The sequence below is a fragment of the Bombina bombina genome, chromosome 11, assembly GCF_027579735.1.
Source record: "Bombina bombina isolate aBomBom1 chromosome 11, aBomBom1.pri, whole genome shotgun sequence".
In the NCBI taxonomy this organism is placed as follows: Eukaryota; Metazoa; Chordata; class Amphibia; order Anura; family Bombinatoridae; genus Bombina; species Bombina bombina.
The window spans coordinates 169145413-169170384 of NC_069509.1; the positions used below are offsets into that span (position 1 = coordinate 169145413).

Sequence of the window (24972 nt, forward strand, 5' to 3'; positions counted from 1 at the left end):
CAGCTCCTGAACATATCTAGATATGCTTTTCAGGAAAGTATATCAAGAGAGTGAAGGAAATTAGGTAATAGAAGTTTATTAGAAAGCTGTTTAAAATTGTATGCTCTTTCTAAATCATGAAAGAAAAAATTTGGGTTTCATGTCCCTTTAAGTAACTCTGGCTGGATCTAATTAAACATAAATGGGTTTAAAGGGTCAGTGTACTCAGGCAAGCAGTAGATAAGAATTAATTGCATTTACAGTTGAGTCAGGAACTCCCTTTAAAAGGTGATGAGGTCTCCACATAAATGCATATCTAGCTTGATGTTATAAATCTTCTAGAGTAACCTGTGCTGAATTTCTATTTAGTGAATACTAGCAAAACACAAAGTTATCAATATGTCAGCCCTCTTATCTCCCCAAGGACAGTAGCTACACAGAAAACTTCTAAGTGATCATTTTGCAAGAAAACAAGTAAGTTGTTTGCTATTTTTACACAATCTGTTTCTTTTTATGTTTACTTTGATATACCATATTTGGGGGTTTTTTACTAAAGGAGTGATTTTCATATCTCTTTAACATCTGCTTGCTCAGCCAATCTACTGCTGGGGAGGAATGATTATGGTTTCTTTTCAGTAGTTACAGCTATATCTCTCATTAATAATACATTACATAACTCTTTAATTGCAGCTCAGTTACTTACTTTATAATTAGATCTGATTTAGGACATATTTTGCTGATTAAGGGGTCATTATACACTAGATTTTTCTTTGCATAAATGTTTTGTAGATTATCCATTTATATAGCCCATACAGCATTTTTTTTTCAATGTATAGTTTTGCTTATTTTTAATTAACATGGTGCTGATTTTCAGACTCCTAACCAAGCCCCAAAGTTTTAGAAGAATACTGATGTATACCTACTCCAGCTTGCTCCTGTTTATGTAAAGGGTCTTTTCATATGCAGATGAAGGGGGAGTGTCTGCTTTTTTGCTATAGAACTACTTTCAGTGGGTGTTCCAGCTAACCTATTTAACAGTGATAAACTTTGAACTTCTAAGTAAGTGTCTATTACATGCAGTTAAATGAAAATTGGTGTATACTGTCCATTTAAGCCACACATACAGTTTTATTTGGCTCCTATTCATTTATAGTCCACTAACGTATATCATAATATAACAACATACACAAGTATTTTCAATTCGCTGAATGGTTTAGATACAGCCGTTCAAGTTTATTCTGTCGCTCTTAAGTTATTCTATAGATACAATGCAGCATAGGATATTCACTAATCACTTCTACATTCATTAGTGAATAGTCTGCTAAGAAAATAGCATATGATGAACCTGGTAGCCTTATCTATCTCTATCTCACTCTCTCAGGAACATTTATAAAACATAGAGAGACAAAATTTACTCAAAATGATGTCAAACCCAATGAATATTTAGAGTAAAATACATCATCTCCATATATTATAGATAATATATGTCAAAATTGTCTCAAAAGTCACAAGTAATAATCTGATTAACATGGTGAACTGCTGCTTGAATTGCATGTGCCATAGAATTACATTCTGACTATTTTTGTATATTCCCAGAGGCTAAAATAAAAAGGTTCTTAGTTTTATATCTACAATATTTGGGATAAATCTGGATTATTCAGGTAAAGAATGAAATTTCAGTTTCACAAAGTAAATAAGTGTAAAAAATGTGAACTATGAATTGACATTTTTGGCTGAAATGTATTGATTGATGAAACAATCCAAATTCAAAATCCATTCATTCGTTTAATTAATTTCTCTATCAGATATGGAAATTAATTAAAGAACAAATGAATGAAAAGGTAAATGTAGCTTTCCTTTATTCCATTTTATTATTAGTTTAATATAATCTGTAGATAGCAAAAGACAAGTACAATTTATACAGCAAAAGCAAGGTATGTTGCAATGTTATTTAATTTTCATTAAAGGGACATAATACTCATATGCTAAATCACTTGAAACTGATGCAGTATAACTGTAAAAAGCTTACAGGAAAATATCACCTGAGCATCTCTATGTAAAAAAGGAAGATATTTTACCTCACAATCTCCTCAGCTCACCAGAGTAAGTTCTGTGTAAAAAGTTATACTCAGCTGCTCCCAGCTGCAGGTAAAAAAAAATAAAAAAAAAATGAAGAAATGAACAGCAGCCAATCAGCATCAGCAGTGCTGAGGTCATGAACTCTTTTACTGTGATCTCATGAGATTTGACTTAACTCTCATGAGATTGCATAGTAAGCTGAATAGGGAAATAATATGAGAGTGCACAAGGCTCATCCCCTTAGCTGTCCCAGGACAGACATACTAATATGCTGCTTAGAAGTCCTTTACAATGGGAGGTGGCTACTGAGGAACTTTTGAGGTAAAATATCTTTCTTTTTTACATAGAGATGTTCAGGAGATATTTTCTAGTCAGCTTTTTACAGCTATGCTGCATCACTTTCAAGTGTTTAAACATTTGGGTATTATGGCCCTTTAATTAATTTAAGGGGAAATCAATATGCGTATAATTTTTCATATTTATTTAGCTCAGAATAAGAATAAACAGACTTACTTGACATGCAATCTAACTTAAGAAACTTGAAGTTATAATGTCCTTAGACTGTTTCTGGTTTCTGGTCAATAGAATAATTGAAACCAACAAAAAGTTTGCTAATTCTTATTAGCATAGATATATGTAGAAATAGATTGCCTTCGGTTCAGAGGAGACAGCAAAATAAAGTTATCTTACAGCAAACTCAAGCAAAATAAAAAATAAATGTATATCGCAATGTTATTTAAAGGGACAGTCAACTCAAAAATGTTTATTGTTTTAAAAGATAGATTATCCCTTTATTACCCATTCCCCAGTTTAGCATAACCAACACAGTTATATTAATATACTTTTTACCTCTGTGATTAACTAGTATATAAGCCTCTTCTGACAGCCCCCTGATCACATGACTTTTTACTTATTTCTATTGACTTGCATTTTAGCCAATTAGTGCTGTGTTGTGCACAACCCACAGATGTGAGCACAATGTTATCTATATGGCTCACATGAATTAGCACTAAGCTAATAAAAAAGCATTTGATCATGAGGCTGTCTTTACTGACTTAGAAACAGACATTTAGAGGTTTAAAGGTTATAAAATATATTAATATAAATATGTTGGTTGTGCAAAGCTGGGGAATGGGCAGTAAAGGCGTTATCTATCTTTTTAAACAATAGCAGTTTTTGTGTAGACTGTTCCTTTAAGTTTAATTAATTAAAGGGGCAGTCTAATCCAGAATTAATATTGTTTAAAAAAATAGATAATCCCTGTATTACCCATTCCCCAGTTTTGCATAACCAACACTGTTATATTAATATACTTTTTACCTCTGTGATTACCTTGTATCTAAGCTTCTGCAGACTGCCCTCTTATCTCAGTTCTTTGACACATTTGCATTTTAGCCAATCAGTGCCGACTCCTAGTTAACTCCACAGGAGTGAGCACAATGATATCTATCTGGCACACATGAACTAGTGTTGTCTAACTGTGAAAAAACTGTCAAAATGCACTAAGATAAGATGTGGCCTTCAAGGACTTAGAAATTAGCATGTGAGTTTACCTAGGTTTAGCTTTCAACAAAGAATACCAAGAGAACAAATCAAATTTGATGATAAATTAAATATGAAAGTTGTTTAAAATTAAATGCCCTATCTGAATCATGAAAGTTTAATTTTGACTAAACTGTCCCTTTAAATGGTGTATGAGGAATTTCATTTTTAGTTTTAAGTCTTTTAAGTTTTAATAATGTTCCCAGTTATTTTTACATAATCACTTGCATTTGGTGCCCTATCTCCTAATACACGTGACACCCTGATATATACAAACCAAGCTGAGCCCTGAGGGTTTAATGAAGTCCCCTGAGATTTGACATTCCGATTGGAACGTTCTATCTGTTTATTAGGCTGTGCATCATTATTATGTACCATTAATAATGTTTGTGTCCTATTATTACACGGTTAATGGAGTTTGATGAATTAGTTGTACAGAAAATCAGCACAGTACCTCTGATAGAATATTACTCACATCAAGGGAAGCTATAGATATCTTAACACATAAAGTAATTGGATAAATCACCCATGCTGAGTCTCACTAATTTAATGTTAGCTTCATCGATTTTAAGCATGTGTATAATTAAAATACTGACTTAGGCCTTGTACCTTTTAAACTGCTAAAAAGGACTCTACTTTATGCACCAATGTAGCTGAAGACATATGCCAGAAAATAAATTACTGATTCATAAAAAAACTGATTTAAAGGGACACTGAACCCAAATTTTTTCTTTCATGATTCTGATAGAACATGCAATTTTGAGCAACTTTCTAATTTACTGCTATTATCAATTTTTCTTCATTATCTTGTTATCTTTATTTGAAAAAGCAGGAATGTAAGGTTTCGAGCCAGCCCATTTTTGGTTCAGAACCCTGGATAGCGTTTGCTGATTGGTGGCTGCATTTTGAAAGTTGCTTAAAATTGCATGGTCTATCTGAATCATGAAAGAAAAAAATGGGTTCAGTATCCCTTTAAATCAGTATTGTGATATTCACTGAAATTCAAGCTAGCACGTGGTCGCCTATTTATTTGTGAGAAGCAAGGCAACATTTTCTGCAGTAAGTGTACATTGAACAACAAATATTGTGTGCATGCTACTGGCCCCTGCTCCTGCACAACAGTGAGTGTTGGGTTTGTCTATCATCTTAGGCTCGGATAGCGCACGGCAGAGAGATTACAAGCAGAATAACAAGTAAATTGAAAAGTTGTTTAAAATTGCATGCACAGGGGCTGATTTATCTAATGTCTGTCCGACATGATCCGCTCAGCGATTACGTCCGACAGACATTGCTGAATGCTGACAGCATATGCTTTAGCGTATCATGTCCGACAGACCTCGCTGAATGCTGACAGCATATGCTATTGGCATTTAACATTGCACAAGCAGTTCTGGTGAACTGCTTGTGCAATGCCGCCCCCTGCAGATTCTCGGCCAATCAGCCGCTAGCAGGGGGTGTCAATCAACCCAATCGTATACGATCGGGCGGATTGATGTCCGCAGCCTCAGAGGTGGCGGACCAGTAATGTAGCAGTGGTCGTAAGACCGCTGCTTCATAACTGCTGTTTCCGGCGAGCCTGAAGGCTTGCGTGGAAACAGGGACATCAGGGGCCATTCGGCTCTTGATAAATTGGCCCCTCTGTCTGAATTATAATAGTTTCATTTTGACTTTCTATTTCAATTTTAGACATTCTATTTAAAACAAAAACAAAAAGTTTTCAAAGATTTTTTTTTCTGAAAACCTCGCCAGTGCGGAGGGAAATCATCTTATAGACTTTGCTAGTGGATAAAAGTTACGCACTGACTGTGTGCTGATCCAGATAAAGGTACAGCCAGTGAAGAGAGAAGCTTGATTGGCTGATAGAAATGTAAAACATTTAAAAAAATAATTAAAATAAAAAAAAAAAATTTGGGAAGTTAATTTTAGATAGGGGAAACTAAATTAAATAATGTTAAATGAACCAATAAACTAGCTTTGTAATTATTCATTAGTTTGTTCAGTTCATGAATACATTTCAAACAAAATTAGTTCATATTTGTTTTTTGGTTTGGAAACAATTAAGGAAAACACCAAAAGAAACATTGAACACAAGTGGCCAGATTACAAGTTGAGCGCAAAATATTGCTTACGCGAAAGCGATATCTGCGCTCAACTGAGTAATATCAGCAAATATCAGCAAACGCAAATGTGCGCTGGTATTATGAGTGAGGTGCAGCGTTCACATTGCACGGAAGCATTGCGCACATGAGAGTGCGCTTCCATAGACACCAATGGGAGCCTCATTCTCATGCTGTCAGACACGGCATGAGAACTAGCGAATGAAAGAGGTAAGTCACACAGCGATGGCAGCAAATTGTAAATATATATGTATATGACTATATACATATATATTTATGTGTTAATATGTGTATATACACCTATTAACCCCTTAATGACAACTGACGTACCAGGTACGTCATGCATTAACAAGCAGTTAATGACAATGGACGTACCTGGTACGTCAGTTGTCTAACAGAGTGCTGGAAGTGATCACAACCACTTCCAGCAGCTCTGAGGGTATTGCAGTGATGCCTCGATATGGAGGCATCCTGCAATACCACTTTACAAGCCTCCGATGCAGAGAGAGCCACTCTGTGGCCCTCTCTGCACTGGTAGCGATGGTGCCGATGGTGCCGTTTGACCGGGTGGGAGGAGGGAGCGTGTGCGCGTGTGCACGATGCGCGCGCACGTGCACGATGCGCGCGTGCACGGGGGTGTGCACGTGGACGCGCGTGCACGTGCATGCATTAGCCACACTGACACCAATGAAGTTAGGAAGGGGGAAAAAAAGTAAAAAAGTTTTTTTTCCATATAAAAGGATCTGGGAGGGGGAGGGGGTGGGGGTATTGTGGGGGGTCTGGGAGGGGGAGGGGTGGGGGTATTGTGGGGGGGGCTGCTACACTACAGAAATAATTAAAAATAAAAGTTAAAAATAAAATTAAAATACTTTGGTTTGTGGGGCCAAACTGGGTACTGGCAGACAGCTGCCAGTACCCAAGCTGGCGGTAATTAGGTAGGGGAGAGGGTTAGAGAGCTGGAGGGGGGGGATCAGGGAGGTTGGTGCTAAGGAAGGGGTTCATCACAACTAAAATATTTTATTATTTTTATTTAAAAAAAAAAAACTCTTTTATTTAGTACTGGCAGACTTTCTGCCAGTACTTAAGATGGCGGGAACAATTGTGGGGTGGGGGAGGGAAGAGAGCTGTTTGGGAGGGATCAGGGGGTGGGATGTGTCAGGTGGGAGGCTGATCTCTAAAATTAACCCTGCAAGCTCCTTACAAGCTACCTAATTTAACCCCTTCACTGCTGGGCATAATTCACGTGTGGTGCGCAGCAGCATTTAGCGGCCTTCTAATTACCAAAAAGCAACGCCAAAGCCATATAAGTCTGCTATTTCTGAACAAAGGGGACCCCAGAGAAGCTTTTACAACAATTTCTGCCATAATAACACAAGCTGTTTGTAAATAATTTCAGTGAGAAACCTAAAATTGTGAAAAATGTAAAGTTTTTTTTTTATTTGCTCGCATTTGGCGGTGAAATGGTGGCATAAAATATACCAAAATGGGCCTAGATCAATACTTGGGGTTGTCTACTACACTACACTAAAGCTAAAATTAACACTACAAGCTCCCTACAAGCTCCCTAATTAACCCCTTCACTCCTGGACATAAAACACGTGTGGTGCGCAGCGGCATTTAGCGGCCTTCTAATTACCAAAACGCAACCACAAAGCCATATAAGTCTGTTATTTCTGAAAAAGGGGATCCCAGAGAAGAATTTACAACCATTTGTGCCATAATTGCAGAAGCTGTTTATAAATCATTTCAGTGGGAAACCTAAAGTTTGTGACAAAATTTGTGAAAAAGTGAACTTTTTTTTTTTTTTTATCGCATTTGGCGGTGAAATGGTGGCATGAAATATACCAAAATGGGCCTAGATCAATACTTTAGGTTGTCTTCTAAAACAAAATATATACATGTCAAGGGATATTCAGGTATTCCTGACAGATATCAGGGTTCCAAAGTAACTAGCGCTAATTTTGAAAAAAAGTGGTTTGGAAATAGTAAAGTGCTACTTGTATTTATTGCCCCATAAATTGCAAAAAAAGCAAAGAACGTGCAAACATTGGGTATTTCTAAACTCAGGACAAAATTTATAAACTATTTAGCATCAGTGTTTTTTGGTGATTGTAGATGTGTAACAGATTTTGGGGGTCAAAGTTAGAAAAAGGGTGTTTTTTTCCATTTTTTCCTCATATTTTATCATTTTTTTTTAGTAAATTATAAGATATGATGAAAATAATGGTATCTTTAGAAAGTCCATTTAATGGCGAGAAAAACGGTATATAATATGTGTGGGTACAGTAAACGAGTAAGAGGAAAATTACAGCTAAACGCAAACACTGCAGAAATGTAAAAATAGCCATTGTCATTAAGGGTAAGAAAATTGAAAAATGGTCCGGTCATTAAGGGGTTAACAAATAAATATATATGTATATAAGCATATACATATATATTTACAGGGAACGCACACTTCCCATAAACCGCAATATAAAGGCCCTTTTCAGTGCCGTTTTGTTCCTAACACCCCACATCAGCCAACTCTAAACCCTTATAACTTCTTTTTGCAGTTATTTTATTAAAAAATAAAGATGCTACAATCTTTATTTTTTTAATAAAGTATACTAACTTGATTTTGGGGGCATAAACCAGAAATCTGATCTCTGTTTAATTTTATAAGCACTAATTGCTACCATGGCTCGCAGTAGTAATAACCAGCCACTTGTAATGGCTGGTTATTTATTGCACGCCCGCAAATGGCCAAGTTTGCAGGCGCACGATAAATTAGCGCTTCACTTGTAATCTAGCCCTAAATACATTTCATAAGCATTTTCTTGAGGTAATTTCCACGCGCCCCTCTAGTTATGAGTGCTACCATATTTAAATCTACCTTTTACTAAATTCTGATGCTGATGTGTTTGCACATTTATAGGAACTCTCCAGCAAATAGCTGCAGTGTAACCTAGGTTACAAAATGTCAGCACCCAGCTCGCGGTAGCATTAACCAGCTAATGATAAATTAGCGCTCCACTTGTAATCTAGCCATTTAATGTTCCTTTAAAAATATAACTATAATGGAACATTGTCAATAAATAAAAGAGTAATTTTTAGCAGTCAAATAGTTTTATTAAAATGCCCCTTTAAGGATATAAATTATTTGGAGCTAGGAACCTAAATCTGGATACTTGACTCTTATTGGCTGCTCTTATCTTCATAGGAAATTGTTGGGAGGGTGATTCAGATAGGGTAGGTTTTACCAATAACTGTATTTCCTTTCCACCTCTCCATTTTTTCTGTTTTCACAGGTTTGTTCATGTTCAATATGCAATGTGTTTATTTCACTGGCCGTCAATCAGTGGTTAACTCCCTTTCAAGGATATTTGTGTCAGAGGACTGATTATTAATTTGCACCATGAGTAAGACTATGGGTGTTGAGTGGCAGATAGTATTTCTCTTTTGCCCTTTTTATTTAATTGGCTGAGAAGTTATAAAAAAATCCCAGTCACACTAATGTCACCAAAAAAAATCACCACAGTGAATTTATATTTGCACATTAATCTCTTGGTCAGAAATGCCCCCCAGAAACAATAGTTGCATTAACCAATTACATACCAGACAGTGATGCAATGGTTTGAGGTGCAATGTGTCTTCTCTAGTGTCTAAGGAGTTAAAAGTCTACAACTCTCCCCATAAGGGTAGCCCTAGTCAAAAATATCAGGGAAACTTTTTAAATTAAATTATCATTTATTTAGTTGGCAATTATTTATAATTGTATTTTCAAATTTATGCTAATTAGTCTAACCTTTTTTTCTACTGAAAGGTGCCAACCCTAATAAGTGATATTGTTGTATGCGACATGTTGCTAAATACATTTGTAATATTGTTGTGAACTAAGTAAATTGGACATATACCATTTGAAGGTATATATCAAAATATCTGTCATGTCACAAAGGCAGTGGTAAGGTGAGATCTGTGAGTGTAGCTGAAGTCTGGGCCAGGCTATGAAGAGGAATGTGAGTATAGCTGAAGTCTGGGCCGGGCTATGAAGAGGAATGTGAGTGTAGCTGAAGTCTGGGCCAGGCTATGAAGAGGGTAGTGAGTGTAGCTGAAGTCTGGGCCGGGCTATGAAGAGGAATGTGAGTGTAGCTGAAGTCTGGGCCGGGCTATGAAGAGGAATGTGAGTGTAGCTGAAGTCTGGGCCAGGCTATGAAGAGGGTAGTGAGTGTAGCTGAAGTCTGGGTCAGGCTATGAAGAGGAATGTGAGTGTAGCTGAAGTCTGGGCCAGGCTATGAAGAGGGTAGTGAGTGTAGCTGAAGTCTGGGTCAGGCTATGAAGAGGGTAGTGAGTGTAGCTGAAGTCTGGGTCAGGCTATGAAGAGGAATGTGAGTGTAGCTGAAGTCTGGGCCAGGCTATGAAGAGGAATGTGAGTGTAGCTGAAGTCTGGGTCAGGCTATGAAGAGGAATGTGAGTGTAGCTGAAGTCTGGGTCAGGCTATGAAGAGGAATGTGAGTATAGCTGAAGTCTGGGCCAGGCTATGAAGAGGAATGTGAGTGTAGCTGAAGTCTGGGCCGGGCTATGAAGAGGAATGTGAGTGTAGCTGAAGTCTGGGTCAGGCTATGAAGAGGAATGTGAGTGTAGCTGAAGTCTGGGCCGGGCTATGAAGAGGAATGTGAGTGTAGCTGAAGTCTGGGCCAGGCTATGAAGAGGAATGTGAGTATAGCTGAAGTCTGGGTCAGGCTATGAAGAGGAATGTGAGTGTAGCTGAAGTCTGGGCCAGGCTATGAAGAGGAATGTGAGTGTAGCTGAAGTCTGGGCCAGGCTATGAAGAGGAATGTGAGTATAGCTGAAGTCTGGGCCAGGCTATGAAGAGGAATGTGAGTGTAGCTGAAGTCTGGGCCGGGCTATGAAGAGGAATGTGAGTGTAGCTGAAGTCTGGGCCGGGCTATGAAGAGGAATGTGAGTGTAGCTGAAGTCTGGGCCAGGCTATGAAGAGGAATGTGAGTGTAGCTGAAGTCTGGGCCGGGCTGTGAAGAGGAATGTGAGTGTAGCTGAAGTCTGGGCCGGGCTATGAAGAGGAATGTGAGTGTAGCTGAAGTCTGGGCCGGGCTATGAAGAGGAATGTGAGTATAGCTGAAGTCTGGGCCTGGCTATGAAGAGGAATAAGAGTGTAGCTGAAGTCTGGGCCAGGTTATGAAGAGGAATGTGAGTGTAGCTGAAGTCTGGGCCGGGCTATGAAGAGGAATAAGAGTGTAGCTGAAGTCTGGGCCGGGCTATGAAGAGGAATGTGAGTGTAGCTGAAGTCTGGGCCGGGCTATGAAGAGGAATGTGAGTGTAGCTGAAGTCTGGGCCAGGTTATGAAGAGGAATGTGAGTGTAGCTGAAGTCTGGGCCGGGCTATGAAGAGGAATGTGAGTGTAGCTGAAGTCTGGGCCGGGCTATGAAGAGGAATGTGAGTGTAGCTGAAGTCTGGGCCGGGCTATGAAGAGGAATGTGAGTGTAGCTGAAGTCTGGGCCGGGCTATGAAGAGGAATAAGAGTGTAGCTGAAGTCTGGGCCAGGCTATGAAGAGGAATGTGAGTGTAGCTGAAGTCTGGGCCGGGCTATGAAGAGGAATGTGAGTGTAGCTGAAGTCTGGGCCTGGCTATGAAGAGGAATAAGAGTGTAGCTGAAGTCTGGGCCGGGCTATGAAGAGGAATAAGAGTGTAGCTGAAGTCTGGGCCGGGCTATGAAGAGGAATGTGAGTGTAGCTGAAGTCTGGGCCGGGCTATGAAGAGGAATGTGAGTGTAGCTGAAGTCTGGGCCAGGCTATGAAGAGGAATGTGAGTGTAGCTGAAGTCTGGGCCGGGCTATGAAGAGGAATGTGAGTGTAGCTGAAGTCTGGGCCGGGCTATGAAGAGGAATGTGAGTGTAGCTGAAGTCTGGGCCAGGCTATGAAGAGGAATGTGAGTGTAGCTGAAGTCTGGGCCAGGTTATGAAGAGGAATGTGAGTGTAGCTGAAGTCTGGGCCAGGCTATGAAGAGGAATGTGAGTGTAGCTGAAGTCTGGGCCGGGCTATGAAGAGGAATGTGAGTGTAGCTGAAGTCTGGGCCAGGCTATGAAGAGGAATGTGAGTGTAGCTGAAGTCTGGGCCAGGTTATGAAGAGGAATGTGAGTGTAGCTGAAGTCTGGGCCAGGCTATGAAGAGGAATGTGAGTGTAGCTGAAGTCTGGGCCGGGCTATGAAGAGGAATGTGAGTAGCTGAAGTCTGGGCCGGGCTATGAAGAGGGTAGTGAGTGTAGCTGAGGTTCGGGCCGGCCGGGCTAAGAAGAGGGATCTGAGTGTGGCTAAAAAGAAGGTGATCAGTGCAGTTGACAGCACAGGGTCTTCCCATGTTGGATCTGACTTCATAAAACTACAGAGGAGTTCAGTGTAGGGACTCACTCTTCTTTCAATAATATCTTAGACTAGGATGGAGCTATTTGCACCATTAGTGTCAGAAGTGACCTTGTGGCAGAATTGGCACCAAAACAGAGGAAGTGTTAAAGGGGCCTTGATGACATCACTTTGTGCTTGGTAAGTCTGTATATAATTCCTGGCATTCTTGTTACCGACCTGCCCTACTGGTTTTGACCTCTGCCCTAACCCTTGTCTGCATTGTGGACTGAGAAACCTGGTGTTGACTCTTGAAAATGTCTTTGGGATTACCCTTTTGGCTGCTCATCCTGTTTTGACACCTGGTTATTGCTCATCATTCTGGTTCCTGATCTTTGTTTGGTTTTCAACCATTTACCTGCATTATCCTTAAAGTCTGACATATGGTACCGGTTCTGCTTCCCTGGTAACAACTTCAGCATATTCCTGGCTTTTACCTGCAGTTCATCTCCTGCTATAATGGTTCAAGTTTCTAATCAAGGTAATCTCCTAAATACCGTATAATATCCATATCAATACAGTAAAAGGGGCCTTTGCATAGTTTATATAAAAGGGAAGGGTGGTCCTAGATTATAGCATTTGGGGGACTTAACAAAATTGATTACAAAGCTAAATATTAAGGGTTTATAGTAAAACAGGTGGTAGACCTTACTATCTACTGCATAATGTTGGCTTTATTATTTAATTCCTTCCTTCCCTGTTGATCTCCTACCTCATTAATTGAGCACTGGACATGTAAAAAAAAGGACACTGCCTTATGAATTCAGGGCAGCTGATACGTTTGAGGTTTGGGAGTGTTAAAATATTCCTTACAACATTCCCTGGAGTTCTGGGCCCAGAAGGTGATTGAAACTTGTGGGTGGTTGCCCACATGTGATTTGCGGGAAGAGCCACAGCAAGAGGGGCGGAGCATTATTTGTTGACAGGAGGGTTGGGTGAGCCATGTCTAGTCAGGGCTAATTGTGGGAGATGCTGTGGTATTGGTAAACTCTGGTTTTGCTCTTAAAACAGGAATATTTGCCCCAAAGAGTAGACGTCTGGTTGGGGGCTCTGCTATAGCAATGAAAGGAGGTGTATTGTACCCCTGTAGAGGCACAGCTATAAAAGGGATGAAGGATCGATTCGCTAGCTTGGAATTAAATAATTTCACATACTTCACAGAGCAGGTCCCTCTAAGAAAAGTCTAAACCAGGAAGTCCCTGTGTCCCTGACATGACATGAAACCCAAAATTATTCTTTCATAGTTTAGATAGAGAATATAATTTAAAACAACATTCCAATTTACTTCTATTATCTAATGTGCTTCATTCTTTAGGTATGCTTTGTTGAAGAAATAGCAATGCACACAGGTGAGCTAATCACACAAGGCATCTATGTGCAGCCACCAATCAGCAGCTACTGAGCCTATTTAGAAATGATTTTCAACAAAGGATAGCAAAAGAATGAAACAAGTTAGATCATAGAAGTAAATTGGGAAGTTTAAAATTGCATGCTCTTTCTAAATCATGAAAGAAAGAAAAAATTGGGTTTCATGTCCCTTTAAGTGGGAGCACCAGACTCTAACAACATCTTTCTTTTTTTTTAAAAAGCAAATTGAAATTAAATTACAGTGCTTTCAGTGTATTCACTTATAAATTTGCATCAATTTATTTTGCTGCAAGTGTAATAAGAATAATTTGTATTTTTGAGATAAACTCACCAACAGATGACTGGGAATATAAATTAATGAGACATGCAGGGGTAAAATCCTTATAGAATAGAATGACAACTGTAAGAAAACTTCAGACATATACAAGGAATGCTCCTTTTAAGCCTATTTACTGAGACTGTGGGAGCCATTTTACAATAAAAAAATACAGCGTACAATATATTACATCATACATTGAGACTTCTGTCTGTACAAGAACACTGGTAACTTTGAAACAATCAGCGTTCCTAGCATTGTTAAATATTCTCCACCTTTTGTTTATAACTAGACAGATCATGAAATGTACTCACAGCTTTTAGAGTTCCATTAGTTGGGTCAAACAAGAGTACAGTTGCTTGGTGTGATGGAACCGCAGAAGAGACCTTGTTCTCATAAAACGTTACAAGCTTTGTAGTTAGAGCGTCGTCCGCTGCACTGTACGCAGGCATCACACCTAAAAATCTGAACCCCAAACATTTTTATTTTTATTAAAATTGCAGGTAATGCAGTGTTATTTACTTAAAGGGATACTGAACCCAAATGTTTTCTTTCATGATTCAGAGCATGTAATTGTTAGCAACTTTCTTATTTAATTTTATTATCAAATTTTCTTTGTTTTCTTGGTATCTTTATTTGAAAAAGCAGGAATGTAAGCATAGGAGCCGGCCCATTTATGGTTCAGACACTGGATAGCACTTGCTGATTGGTGGCTACATTTAAAAGCATATTTATTCAAAATTCATATTTAATAAAGTGTTACACTGTGTATTTATAGTGCATATATTTTCCATGCCAATGTTCTTCACATAGGAGAATATGTTCTATGTATTTTTAAATAGATATTCCTACGTATACCTGTACACATCTATACCTTTATATATACATCATATATATACATCATATATATATACATCATATATATATATATATATATATATATATATATATATATATATATTGTACCAAAACAATCAGATATATGTAGAAATATGTATTTATGAATAATAGAACATTCTGCTATGTGAAGAACATTAGAATGTGAAAAATTAATATTTTCATGTTGGGTTAGCGCACTTGAGAATATGCTTTTTATATTCCATTGACATCTATGTGTGACTACGTTAACACGCGTGCAATATCTTAACTTTTTGCGCACATCGGGTTAGTGAGCAGGCAAAAACTTTTTACTTTCAACTTGTAATACAAGTTCTACCCGACGCGCGGAAAAAACTTACTTCTAGCAGAGTTAGCGAGCAGGAGCTCCACTTGTAATCTGACCCTAAATAAATGCTAGATAGAATGATGCATTCAAAGAAATGATTAGCCTGAGAATAACACGTAGATGTACTTTTTAATGTTTCATTAGCTGTTTTAAAATTGACAAAATAAGTGTAAAGTTTTAGTGTCTATAAAACAATGGGAGCTGCCATGTTGTAACTTAGGTTACCTTCTCTGCTGTGGCCAATTAGGGACAGTTATAAATAGGTTACTAGAGTGTGCAGCCAATGGCTGTGTGGGATATAACACTGTTCTGCACTTCCATTTCTAACAGGAACTGAAAAGCTCACAATTTCAGAATGGAATTACAGGAAAGGGCACAAAATAAACAATTAAAGTATATTGCAGAGTTTTTTTTGTATATATACGATTTATCATTTTATAGTACCATCTCAAGGTGTTTAATGTCCTTTTAAGGCTTCTCTTGGGCCTCAATTACTAGTATTCTAAAGTGCAGGAGGACTATTTAGTAAGACTTTTATGGGCATATTTATCAAGCGCCGTACGGAACTTGATGCCCTATGTTTCCTAAAGACCGCTGCTCCATAACCTGTTCGCCTGCTCTGAATACGATTGGGTTGATTGACACCCCCTGCTAGCGGCCGATTGGCCACAAATCTGCAGGGGGCGGCATTGCACCAGCAGTTCACAAGAACTACTGGTGCAATGATAAATGCAGACAGCGTATGCTGTCGGCATTTATCGATGTGTAGCGGACATGATCCACTATATCGGATCATGTCTGCTCGCACAATCATAAATATGCCCCTATGTCTCCTGAACTCACTGACGCCTCTCTTGGACCTTGAACACTAACAATACAAGAACAGGAGGATTATTTAGTTATTTACATTAATACATAATAACTTGTAACTGAACTCATATTTAAAAAGATACATAAGTTTAACTAAATAGAATTAACTCTCAAGGATAACAGATTCTTAGCTCTCTTATCTCAGATAATATAGCAACAAAATCTTAAAGATGTAAGCATATCAGATTAAAGGGATAGTAAATTCCAAATTAAACTTTCATGATTCAGATAGGGCATGTCATTTTAAACTTCCTAATTTACTTTTATCATCAAATTTGTTTTGTTCTCTTAGTTGAAAGCTAAACCTAGATAGGCTCAAATGCTAATTTCTAAGCCCTTGAAGGCCGCCTCTTTTCTGAATGCATTTAACAGTTTTTCCCAGCTAGAAGGTGTTGGTTCATGTGTTTCATATAGATAACATTGTGCTCACACATGTGAAGTTATTTAAGAGTCAGCACTAATCGCCAGAAATGCAAGCCTGTCAAAAAATCTGAGATAAGGAGGCAGTCTGCAGAGGCTTAGAAGCTTGCTAATTGGTGTCTAAATGTAGCCATCCAATCAGCAAGCGCTATCCAGGTGCTGAACCAAAAATGGGCCGGCTCTTAAGCTTACTTTACAGCTTATTAAATAAAGATACCAATAGAATGGAGAAAAATTGATAATGGGAGTAAATTAGAAAGTTGCTTAAAATTGCTGCTCTATCTGAATCATGAAAGTTTATTTTTGACGACTATCCCTTTAAGTTGAAATAATTTTTATCAAGTTTTACATAGTACAAACGAAGACAAAAAGAAAAGAAGGAAAACAAAAATTGTTAGAACAATCTGATACACAACATCAGTTTGTAAATGTGTCCATTTACAATAAAAAAAAAAAAAGAAACCATATACCAACACATCGGTAAATAATCGTTATGCGACTAATTTCAACTGGTGTACCAGTATTTAGATCTATTAATATGTCAATAGACTATACATCTTACTTTCTAAGTCTCTGAATATAACAATGGTTAATATTTCAAAATAAAAAGCTGGTAGATTTAAGTATAATGGGCAAATGATAGCTTATCCGTAAGGTACAGATCGTCGCCTGTCTTCAAAAAAAAAAAATATACCAAAGAAAAGAAGAAAAGAAAAAAAAAAAAGGGGAGGTGAGATGTGAAAAAAGAAGGTGGTGTGAAGAATGTCAAATAATCCAAGAAGAGGAAAGGAAAAGAAAATGACTAAAAGAGAGAAAAGAGAAAGATTAAGAACTGTATCAGATGCTTATTTAAATATCTCCTCCACATTGGGGTCCCCCATAAAACCGCCAGGACCTGTGTAACTGGTCATGTACATAGGACTATCCTTTCGGTCTTATCTTATACGACCTATAAGCAGCGTGTTTTATTTCTCAGTTCTGTGCCTTATACATTATCCAATGGAACCATGTATGCTGGAACGTCTGTTGGGTATCTTGTATGTAAGCTGCCTGTTCGTACATATTATAAAAATGTGTAATTTTTGCAATGATCTCATCACGTGTGGGTAGGCCCACTTTCCAATGACCTGCGATGCATATCGTGGTGGCCGTGCATGTGATTTTAATAAACTGGTTTATATACTTATTAAATCTCTTATTTTGTTCGTGTAGTAAAGCCTGTGAAAGTGTCAAAGTTATTGATTCATCTAGAATTGTGCTAAGGAGTTAAGAAAGATCCTCCCAAGTCTCTCTTAATACAGGACAGTTCCACCACATATGTTTATAAGTTCCAACTATCCAACAACCCCTATAACAAAGACTAGAACGCTCAGATGTCGCATGTGAAGTAATTATCGGGGTCAAGTACCACCTTGATATTGTTTTATAATAATTTTCTATCATGTCAGCGCTCAACAGGCCCCTACAAGAATTTTGCATTAGTTGATTCCACTCCTCCTCATCCATATGTGTGTCTAAATCCTGTCTCCATTTGTGTCTTAGTAAGATATTTGGTGTCTGTGCCTTCTGTATGATCAAATATAACCATGAGATTGCTTTTTTTGGTCTTTGCCTCATTTTACAAAGGAGCTCCAACTCCGTCGGGGCTTTCTCTTCTGAGTTTGCCATAAATTAACGAATAGTGGATGTGAGTTGCAGATACTGGTACCAGTGTAATGTGTGGGGAGAGATTATTTCCTTCAATGCATTGTAAGACATTACTTTCCTACTCTCCAAGATATCTGCTATCCTATAGAGGCCCTTATTTTCCCATTTAGTTAACATGGAGACTGGTAAGGTTGATACAACTCACTTCTAGACTATCCCTTTAAAGGGACACTGAATCCAATTTTTTTCTTTCGTGATTCAGATAGAGCATGAAATTTTAAGCAACTTTCTAATTTACTCCTATTATCAAATTTTCTTCATTCTCTTGGTATCTTTATTTGAAATGCAAGAATGTAAGTTTAGATGCCTGCCCATTTTTGGTGAACAACCTGGGTTGTTCTTGCTGATTAGTGGATAAATTCACCCACCAATAAAAAAAAGTGCTGTCCCGAGGTCTGAACCAACAGAAAAGCTTAGATGCCTACTTTTTCAAATAAAGATAGCAAGAGAACGAACAAAAAATGATAATAGGAGTAAATTAGAAAGTTGCTTAAAATTGCATGCTCTATCTGAATCACAAAAGAAAAAATGTGGTGTCCCTTTAACTAGAACAAAAACAAAAAGACATTGCAGGGGCAGCAATGGTTAATACCAATTCATATATATATAAAGAGTTTGATCATGAAAAAGGCACATGTAGTTGCTTCATATATCTGCATAGTCATTTATATCAAATATGTGTGCACACATTAGAGAAAAGGTCTTTCACTTAGATAAATAGTGCCCAGCGCTGGAACACTGTTAATAAAAAATAATGCTATTAGCAACGTGTCCAGGAAGGTATCTATTCGAAGCAGACTCCTAGCTAAACTTGGAAAAAGAAAAAACGACTCCGGCCAGCCTCTAGACATAAAAAATGAACATATTTATTGCAACAGACAAGAGCATAAAAAATATTAAAAACAAGGGTACTCAGCTGATGTTGTCCTAGCTAAACTTGCAGAGTTATTTTAACATTGCCCCGAGTTTGTCACAGTCACAGAGGGTTGCATGCATAGTTGTTGTTAGGCAAGGAAAGGTTAGCGTTAGTATTTGCAGCTGGTGTATGCAGCGTTTGTTCAGTAAGTTCATATAGTGGAAACGTGTGCCTTTTTATGATCAAACTATTTCTTTGGTTTAAGTATGAATGGGTATTAACCATTGCTGCACCTGCAATGTGTTTTTGGTTTGGTTCTAGTTAAGAATTAATAAATAGTTGGGGGGGGGGTTAAGTAAAAGAGTGCTGTAATCCCTGTTTTTATGACTCTCCAAATTTGAGATCCTTTTCTTTCTTGCTATATACTTCAAATGTAAATCAATAATTTTAATGGAGTGCAACAAAAACAAAAGTTGATGACTTAAAGGGACACTAACCCCAAATTTTTTCTTTTACAATTCAGATAGAGCATGCAATTTTAAGCAACTTTCTAATTTATTCCTAATATCAATTTTTCTTCATTCTCTTGCTATCTTTATTTAAGAAAAGAAGGCATCTAAGCTAAGGAGCCAGACCATTTTTGGTTCAGAACCCTGGACAGCACTTTTTAGCTGGTGCTGTCCAATCAGCAAGGGCAACCCAGGTCATGAACAAAAAATGGGCCGGCTTCTAAACTTACATTCTTGCTATTCAAATAAAGATAGCAAGAGAATGAAGACAATTTGATATTAGGAGTAAATTAGAAAGTTGCTTAAAATTGCTGCTCTATCTGAATCATGAAAGAAAAAATGTGGGTTCAGTGTCCCTTTAAAGTTACAATATTTCAAGGATAACAATTTTTCTTTCACTTGCCGAACAAATTTACCATCACTCTAATTTAGACTTTAGTGTTTCTTTATTGGTTCAGGGAATGCATATATCAGCCTAACCTCATTTAGAAGATGAAACAAATAAAAACACATAATATCCTGCAAATGCTAGAAAGGAAGCACTGTATTAAAGCAAGCGCATGATTTGCACATCCCTTTAACAGATAAATGCAGTGCAGTGATTGTAACACGATAATGTCCTTACCCTCTGTATTTAGCCACAGGTACAATGGTCCTGACTGGCTGCACCACTCCCCCTTCACTACCACTGGAAAACTGGATCAGTGCTCTCTCTAGCAGGGGGATCAGAGTGGGGTAATTTAAGAATTTCTCTACTTCTTCTGTACCAATATAAATTGGCTGTTCACCCATGGTTGAAGATCAGCAAAGTATGTGCAAGAGACACAGTAATCTCTGGCTTGAACAAAGATTTTGTGCCGGATCCCTGTTTTGGTGAGCAGAGTTGTGCAGATTTACTTTATTTAAGAACCAGTATAGGATCCCAGTTTTCTTTCACAGAGACTTGTACTGGGTCCTTATCCTGATGTGCAAAGACTTGTTCTGGCCCTATGTCCTGGTGTGTAGAGACTTGTACTGGCCCTATGTCCGGGTGTGTAGAGACTTGTACTGGCCCTATGTCCAGGTGTGTAGAGACTTGTACTGGCCCTATGTCCGAGTGTGTAGAGACTTGTACTGGCCCTTTGTCCGGGTGTGCAAAGACTTGTTCTTGCCCTAAGTCCTGGTGTGCAGAGACTTGCACTGGCCCTAAGTTCTGGTGTGTAGAGACTTGCACTGGCCCTATGTCCGGGTGTGCAGAGACTTGCACTGGCCCTATGTTCTGGTGTGCAGAGACTTGTACTGGCCCTATGTCCGGGTGTGCAGAGACTTGCACTGGCCCTAAGTTCTGGTGTGTAGAGACTTGCACTGGCCCTAAGTTCTGGTGTGTAGAGACTTGCACTTGCCCTAAGTCCTGGTGTGCAGAGACTTGCACTGGCCCTATGTCCGGGTGTGCAGAGACTTGCACTGGCCCTAAGTTCTGGTGTGCAGAGACTTGCACTTGCCCTAAGTCCTGGTGTGTAGAGACTTGCACTTGCCCTAAGTCCTGGTGTGCAGAGACTCGCACTGGCCCTATGTCCGGGTGTGCAGAGACTTGCACTGGCCCTAAGTTCTGGTGTGCAGAGACTTGCACTGGCCCTATGTTCTGGTGTGCAGAGACTTGTACTGGCCCTATGTCCGGGTGTGCAGAGACTTGCACTGGCCCTAAGTTCTGGTGTGCAAAGACTTGTACTGGCCCTCTCTCCTGTTGTGCAAAGATGTGTGCTGGGCCCCTGTCCTGGATTACAGAGACTTGTGCTGTCCCCTGTCCTGGTTTGCAGAGACTTGTGATGGGCCCTTGTCCTGGTTTGCAGAGACTTGTGATGGGCCCCTGTCCTGGAGTGCAGGGACTTGTGCTGGGCCCCTGTCCTGGTTTGCAGAGACTTGTGATGGGCCCCTGTCCTGGTTTGCAGAGACTTGTGATGGGCCCCTGTACTGGAGTGCAGGGACTTGCGCTGGGCCCCTGTCCTGGTTTGCAGAGACTTGTGATGGGCCCCTGTCCTGGTGTGCAGGGACTTGTATTGGCCCTCTCTTCTGGTGTGCAGAGACTTCTACTGGCCCTCTGTCCTGGTTTGCAGACACTTGTGCTGGGCCCCTGTCTTGGTTTGCAGAGACTTGTGCTGGATCCCTGTCCTGTTGTGCAAAAACGTATGTTAAGTCCTTATCCTGATGGGCAGAGACTTGTTAAGGCTCTGTTTACTGGTGAGCTGGGACTGTTTAAATGACCCTTTTCTGCCAGCTGAGTTTCCCTGTCAGACTCAGCACTTGTTGCAGTGCGTCCCCTCAGCAGACACCTCCTCTGAATGGATTTGGACACTTCTCATTGGACATACAACTTTCAACAAAAACACGCCCACCTCACTAGTTAGTCAGATTGAGCATTGCTGGTTAATGCTTAGATAATGTACTGGAAGAGAGAATGACCCTGTGAGACACTTGCAAGACTGTTATTATGTATAATGTTGTGCAATAAGGTGTATTTTTTATTATTATGTTAAAGGGGACATTATAACTATTTGTAAGTTTGTTTAATATTATTATATTCACTTAGCAACTCTTGTGATATTTTACTTTGCTTTTCTAGTCCTTTTTATTGTGTTTAAATGTGTAGTAAACTAAAAGCTGCTACAGAGTTGTAAAGACAGAAATATTGGATTCTTCAAGGGACGTTCTGTACCATGCATAGAGATATTTAGTACATTTCTCTCTCTGGAACTGAGAAAAATACAGAATTATTATTATTATAATTTATTTATTAAAGGGACATTCAGGTCACAATTTAAATGCACATAGATAAATTACATATTTGAATAGAAACATATTTGCAATGTACATGTATTGTCAAAAATGCTTCTAATAAAAGTTATCACTGTTTTTTTTTTACATTTTTCTCTGCATGTGCACAGCTAGATATTATCAGTGCACCAGCATTTTAAATACTGCAGCTGCTTAGAGCACCAGTGGGGCTTTTATCACATCAGCAATTAACAAATTGAGTCATTACCAGATGGTACAAACAACTTATGCTCTCTTTACCACTGCATGACTTGCTTGGCCCTCAATCGTCATGCTTGTGCACTTGTGTTTAAAGGGACAGATCAATCAAAACTGAAAAGCACAGGAATCAGCAAAATGTTTCTAGTAAAAACGATCACTGTTTTAGTGAGACAAATGGAGTCATCACTAATGTGATACAAGCTACAGCCACGTTTGATTGCGGGTGGTTAGGTGCATGGCATATGTACATATACATGCGCATTTAGAAGTTTCAGATGCAAATAAAGGGGAATAAGGTGGCCGCTTTTGACAGATCTGGATTTGCACAGATCTTAGTGTTGTGAAAATTCACAATACAAAATCCAGCTCCAAAAACGCTAAATGCAGAGAGCGGCCGCCTTATTCCGCATTCGTTTACATCCAAAACCTCCGAATGCACATCTAATATGTACATATAGTTTGTGTGCTCTGAAACAGTGATAGCTTTTACAAGAAACATTTTTATTTACACATGAGATTTGCAAAAAAATACTTTTATGTCCATTTAAAAAGTGACTATTACGTTCATTTAAACACGTGCTGATAGGAGTTAGGTGGCAGTAAAGAACGTATTGGTTACATCCAGTATCTTGAGAAAACATCAGCCGTTCCCAAGAGATGCCTTTTTTATCCCACTCACCAATACTAAAAGATTTCTCACAAGCAATAAATGCAGTTTATACAAAATGTCACCTGAATTATGAGACAAACTAAAATATATAAAATAATGCATAGGAAATTTGAAATAAACAGAAATGCACTGAATATAATGCAGTTTGATTTGTATTCACTTGAGGTTGTATCAGTGTTGTTCATAGGCCGTAGTTCCAATGTGAATGTTCTTTTCTGTACACAGCATCATTAGTTTCTATGGAAAGCACCCCAAGAGGATTCCAAGGTTCAATCCATTTTCTTGGAGTCAGGAGTGGCTGCTCTGCATTCTGTGTACTACTAGCTCTCAAACCAAGCACATTTTATTACATCAGGATCACTGCTCTCAAACCAAGCACATTTTATTCCATCAGGGTTACTGCTCTCAAACCATACACATTTTATTCCATCAGGACCACTGCTCTCAAACCAAGCACATTTTATTCCATCAGGGTCACTACTCTCAAACCAAGCACATTTTATTCCATCTGGGTCACTGCTCTCAAACCAATCACATTTAATTCCATCAGGGTCACTGCTCTCAAACCAAGCACATTTTATTCCATCAGGGTCACTTCTCTCAAACCAAGCACATTTTATTCCTTCTGGGTCACTGCTCTCAAAACCAATCACATTTTATTCCATTTGGGTCACTGCTCTCAAACCAATCACATTTTATTCCATCTGGGTCACTGCTCTCAAGCCAAGCACATTTTACTCCATTTGGGTCACTGCTCTCAAATCAATCACATTTTATTCCATTTGGGTCACTGCTCTCAAACCAAGCACATTTAATTCCATCTGGGTCACTGATCTCAAACCAAGCACATTTTATTCCACCTGGGTCACTGCTCTCAAGCCAAGCACATTTTATTCCATCTGGGTCACTGCTCTCAAACCAAGCACATTTATTCCATCAGGGTCACTGCTCTCAAACCAAGCACATTTAATTCCATCTGGGTCACTGCTCTCAAACCAAGCACATTTAATTCCATCTGGATTACTGCTCTCAATCCAAGCATATTTTATTCCATCAGGGTCACTGCTCTCAAACCAAGCACATTTTATTCCATCAGGGTCACTGCTCTCAAACGAAGCACATTTTATTCCATCTGGGTCATTGCTCTCAAACCAAGCACATTTTATTCCATCTGGGTCACTGCTTTCAAGCCAAGCACATTTTACATTTTATTCCATCTGGGTCACTGCTCTCAAGCCAAGCACATTTTATTCCATCTGGGTCACTGCTCTCAAACCAAGCACATTTTATTCCATCTGGGTCACTGCTTTCAAGCCAAGCACATTTTACATTTTATTCCATCTGGGTCACTGCTCTCAAGCCAAGCACATTTTATTCCATCTGGGTTACTGCTCTCAAACCAAGCACATTTTATTCCACCAGGGTCACTGCTCTCAAACCAAGCACATTTAATTCCATCTGGATCACTGCTCTCAAGTCAAGCACATTTTATTCAATCAGGGTCACTGCTCTCAAACCAAGCACATTGTATTCCATCAGGGTCGCTGATCTCAAGCCAAGCATATTTTATTCCATCAGGGTCACTGCTCTCAAACCAAGCACATTTTATTCCATCTGGGTCACTGCTCTCAAACCAAGCACATTTAATTCCATCAGGGTCACTGCTCTCAAACCAAGCACATTTTATTCCACCTGGGTCACTGCTTTCAAGCCAAGCACCTTTTACATTTTATTCCATCTGGGTCACTGCTCTCAAGCTAAGCACATTTTATTCCATCTGGGTCACTGCTCTCAAACCAAGCATATTTAATTCCATCAGGGTCACTGCTCTCAAACCAAGCACATTTTATTCCACCTGGGTCACTGCTTTCAAGCCAAGCACCTTTTACATTTTATTCCATCTGGGTCACT

The 24972-nt window shown here is 38.9% G+C and overlaps 1 protein-coding gene across 2 annotated transcripts in view; it reads right to left on the reverse strand.

The window, feature by feature from the left end:
* CRYM (crystallin mu) overlaps positions 1–20171 on the reverse strand; it is a 76416-nt gene extending 56245 nt beyond the window's left edge. For both annotated transcript variants that reach the window (XM_053694758.1, XM_053694756.1), the window contains exons 1-2: positions 20005–20171; positions 14107–14257 (exon numbers count right to left, since the gene is read on the reverse strand). In XM_053694758.1, the coding sequence (XP_053550733.1) occupies positions 14107–14257; positions 20005–20171 (318 nt within the window). The remainder of the gene's footprint in view (positions 1–14106; positions 14258–20004) is intronic.
* Between the last annotated feature and the right edge of the window lie 4801 nt (positions 20172–24972).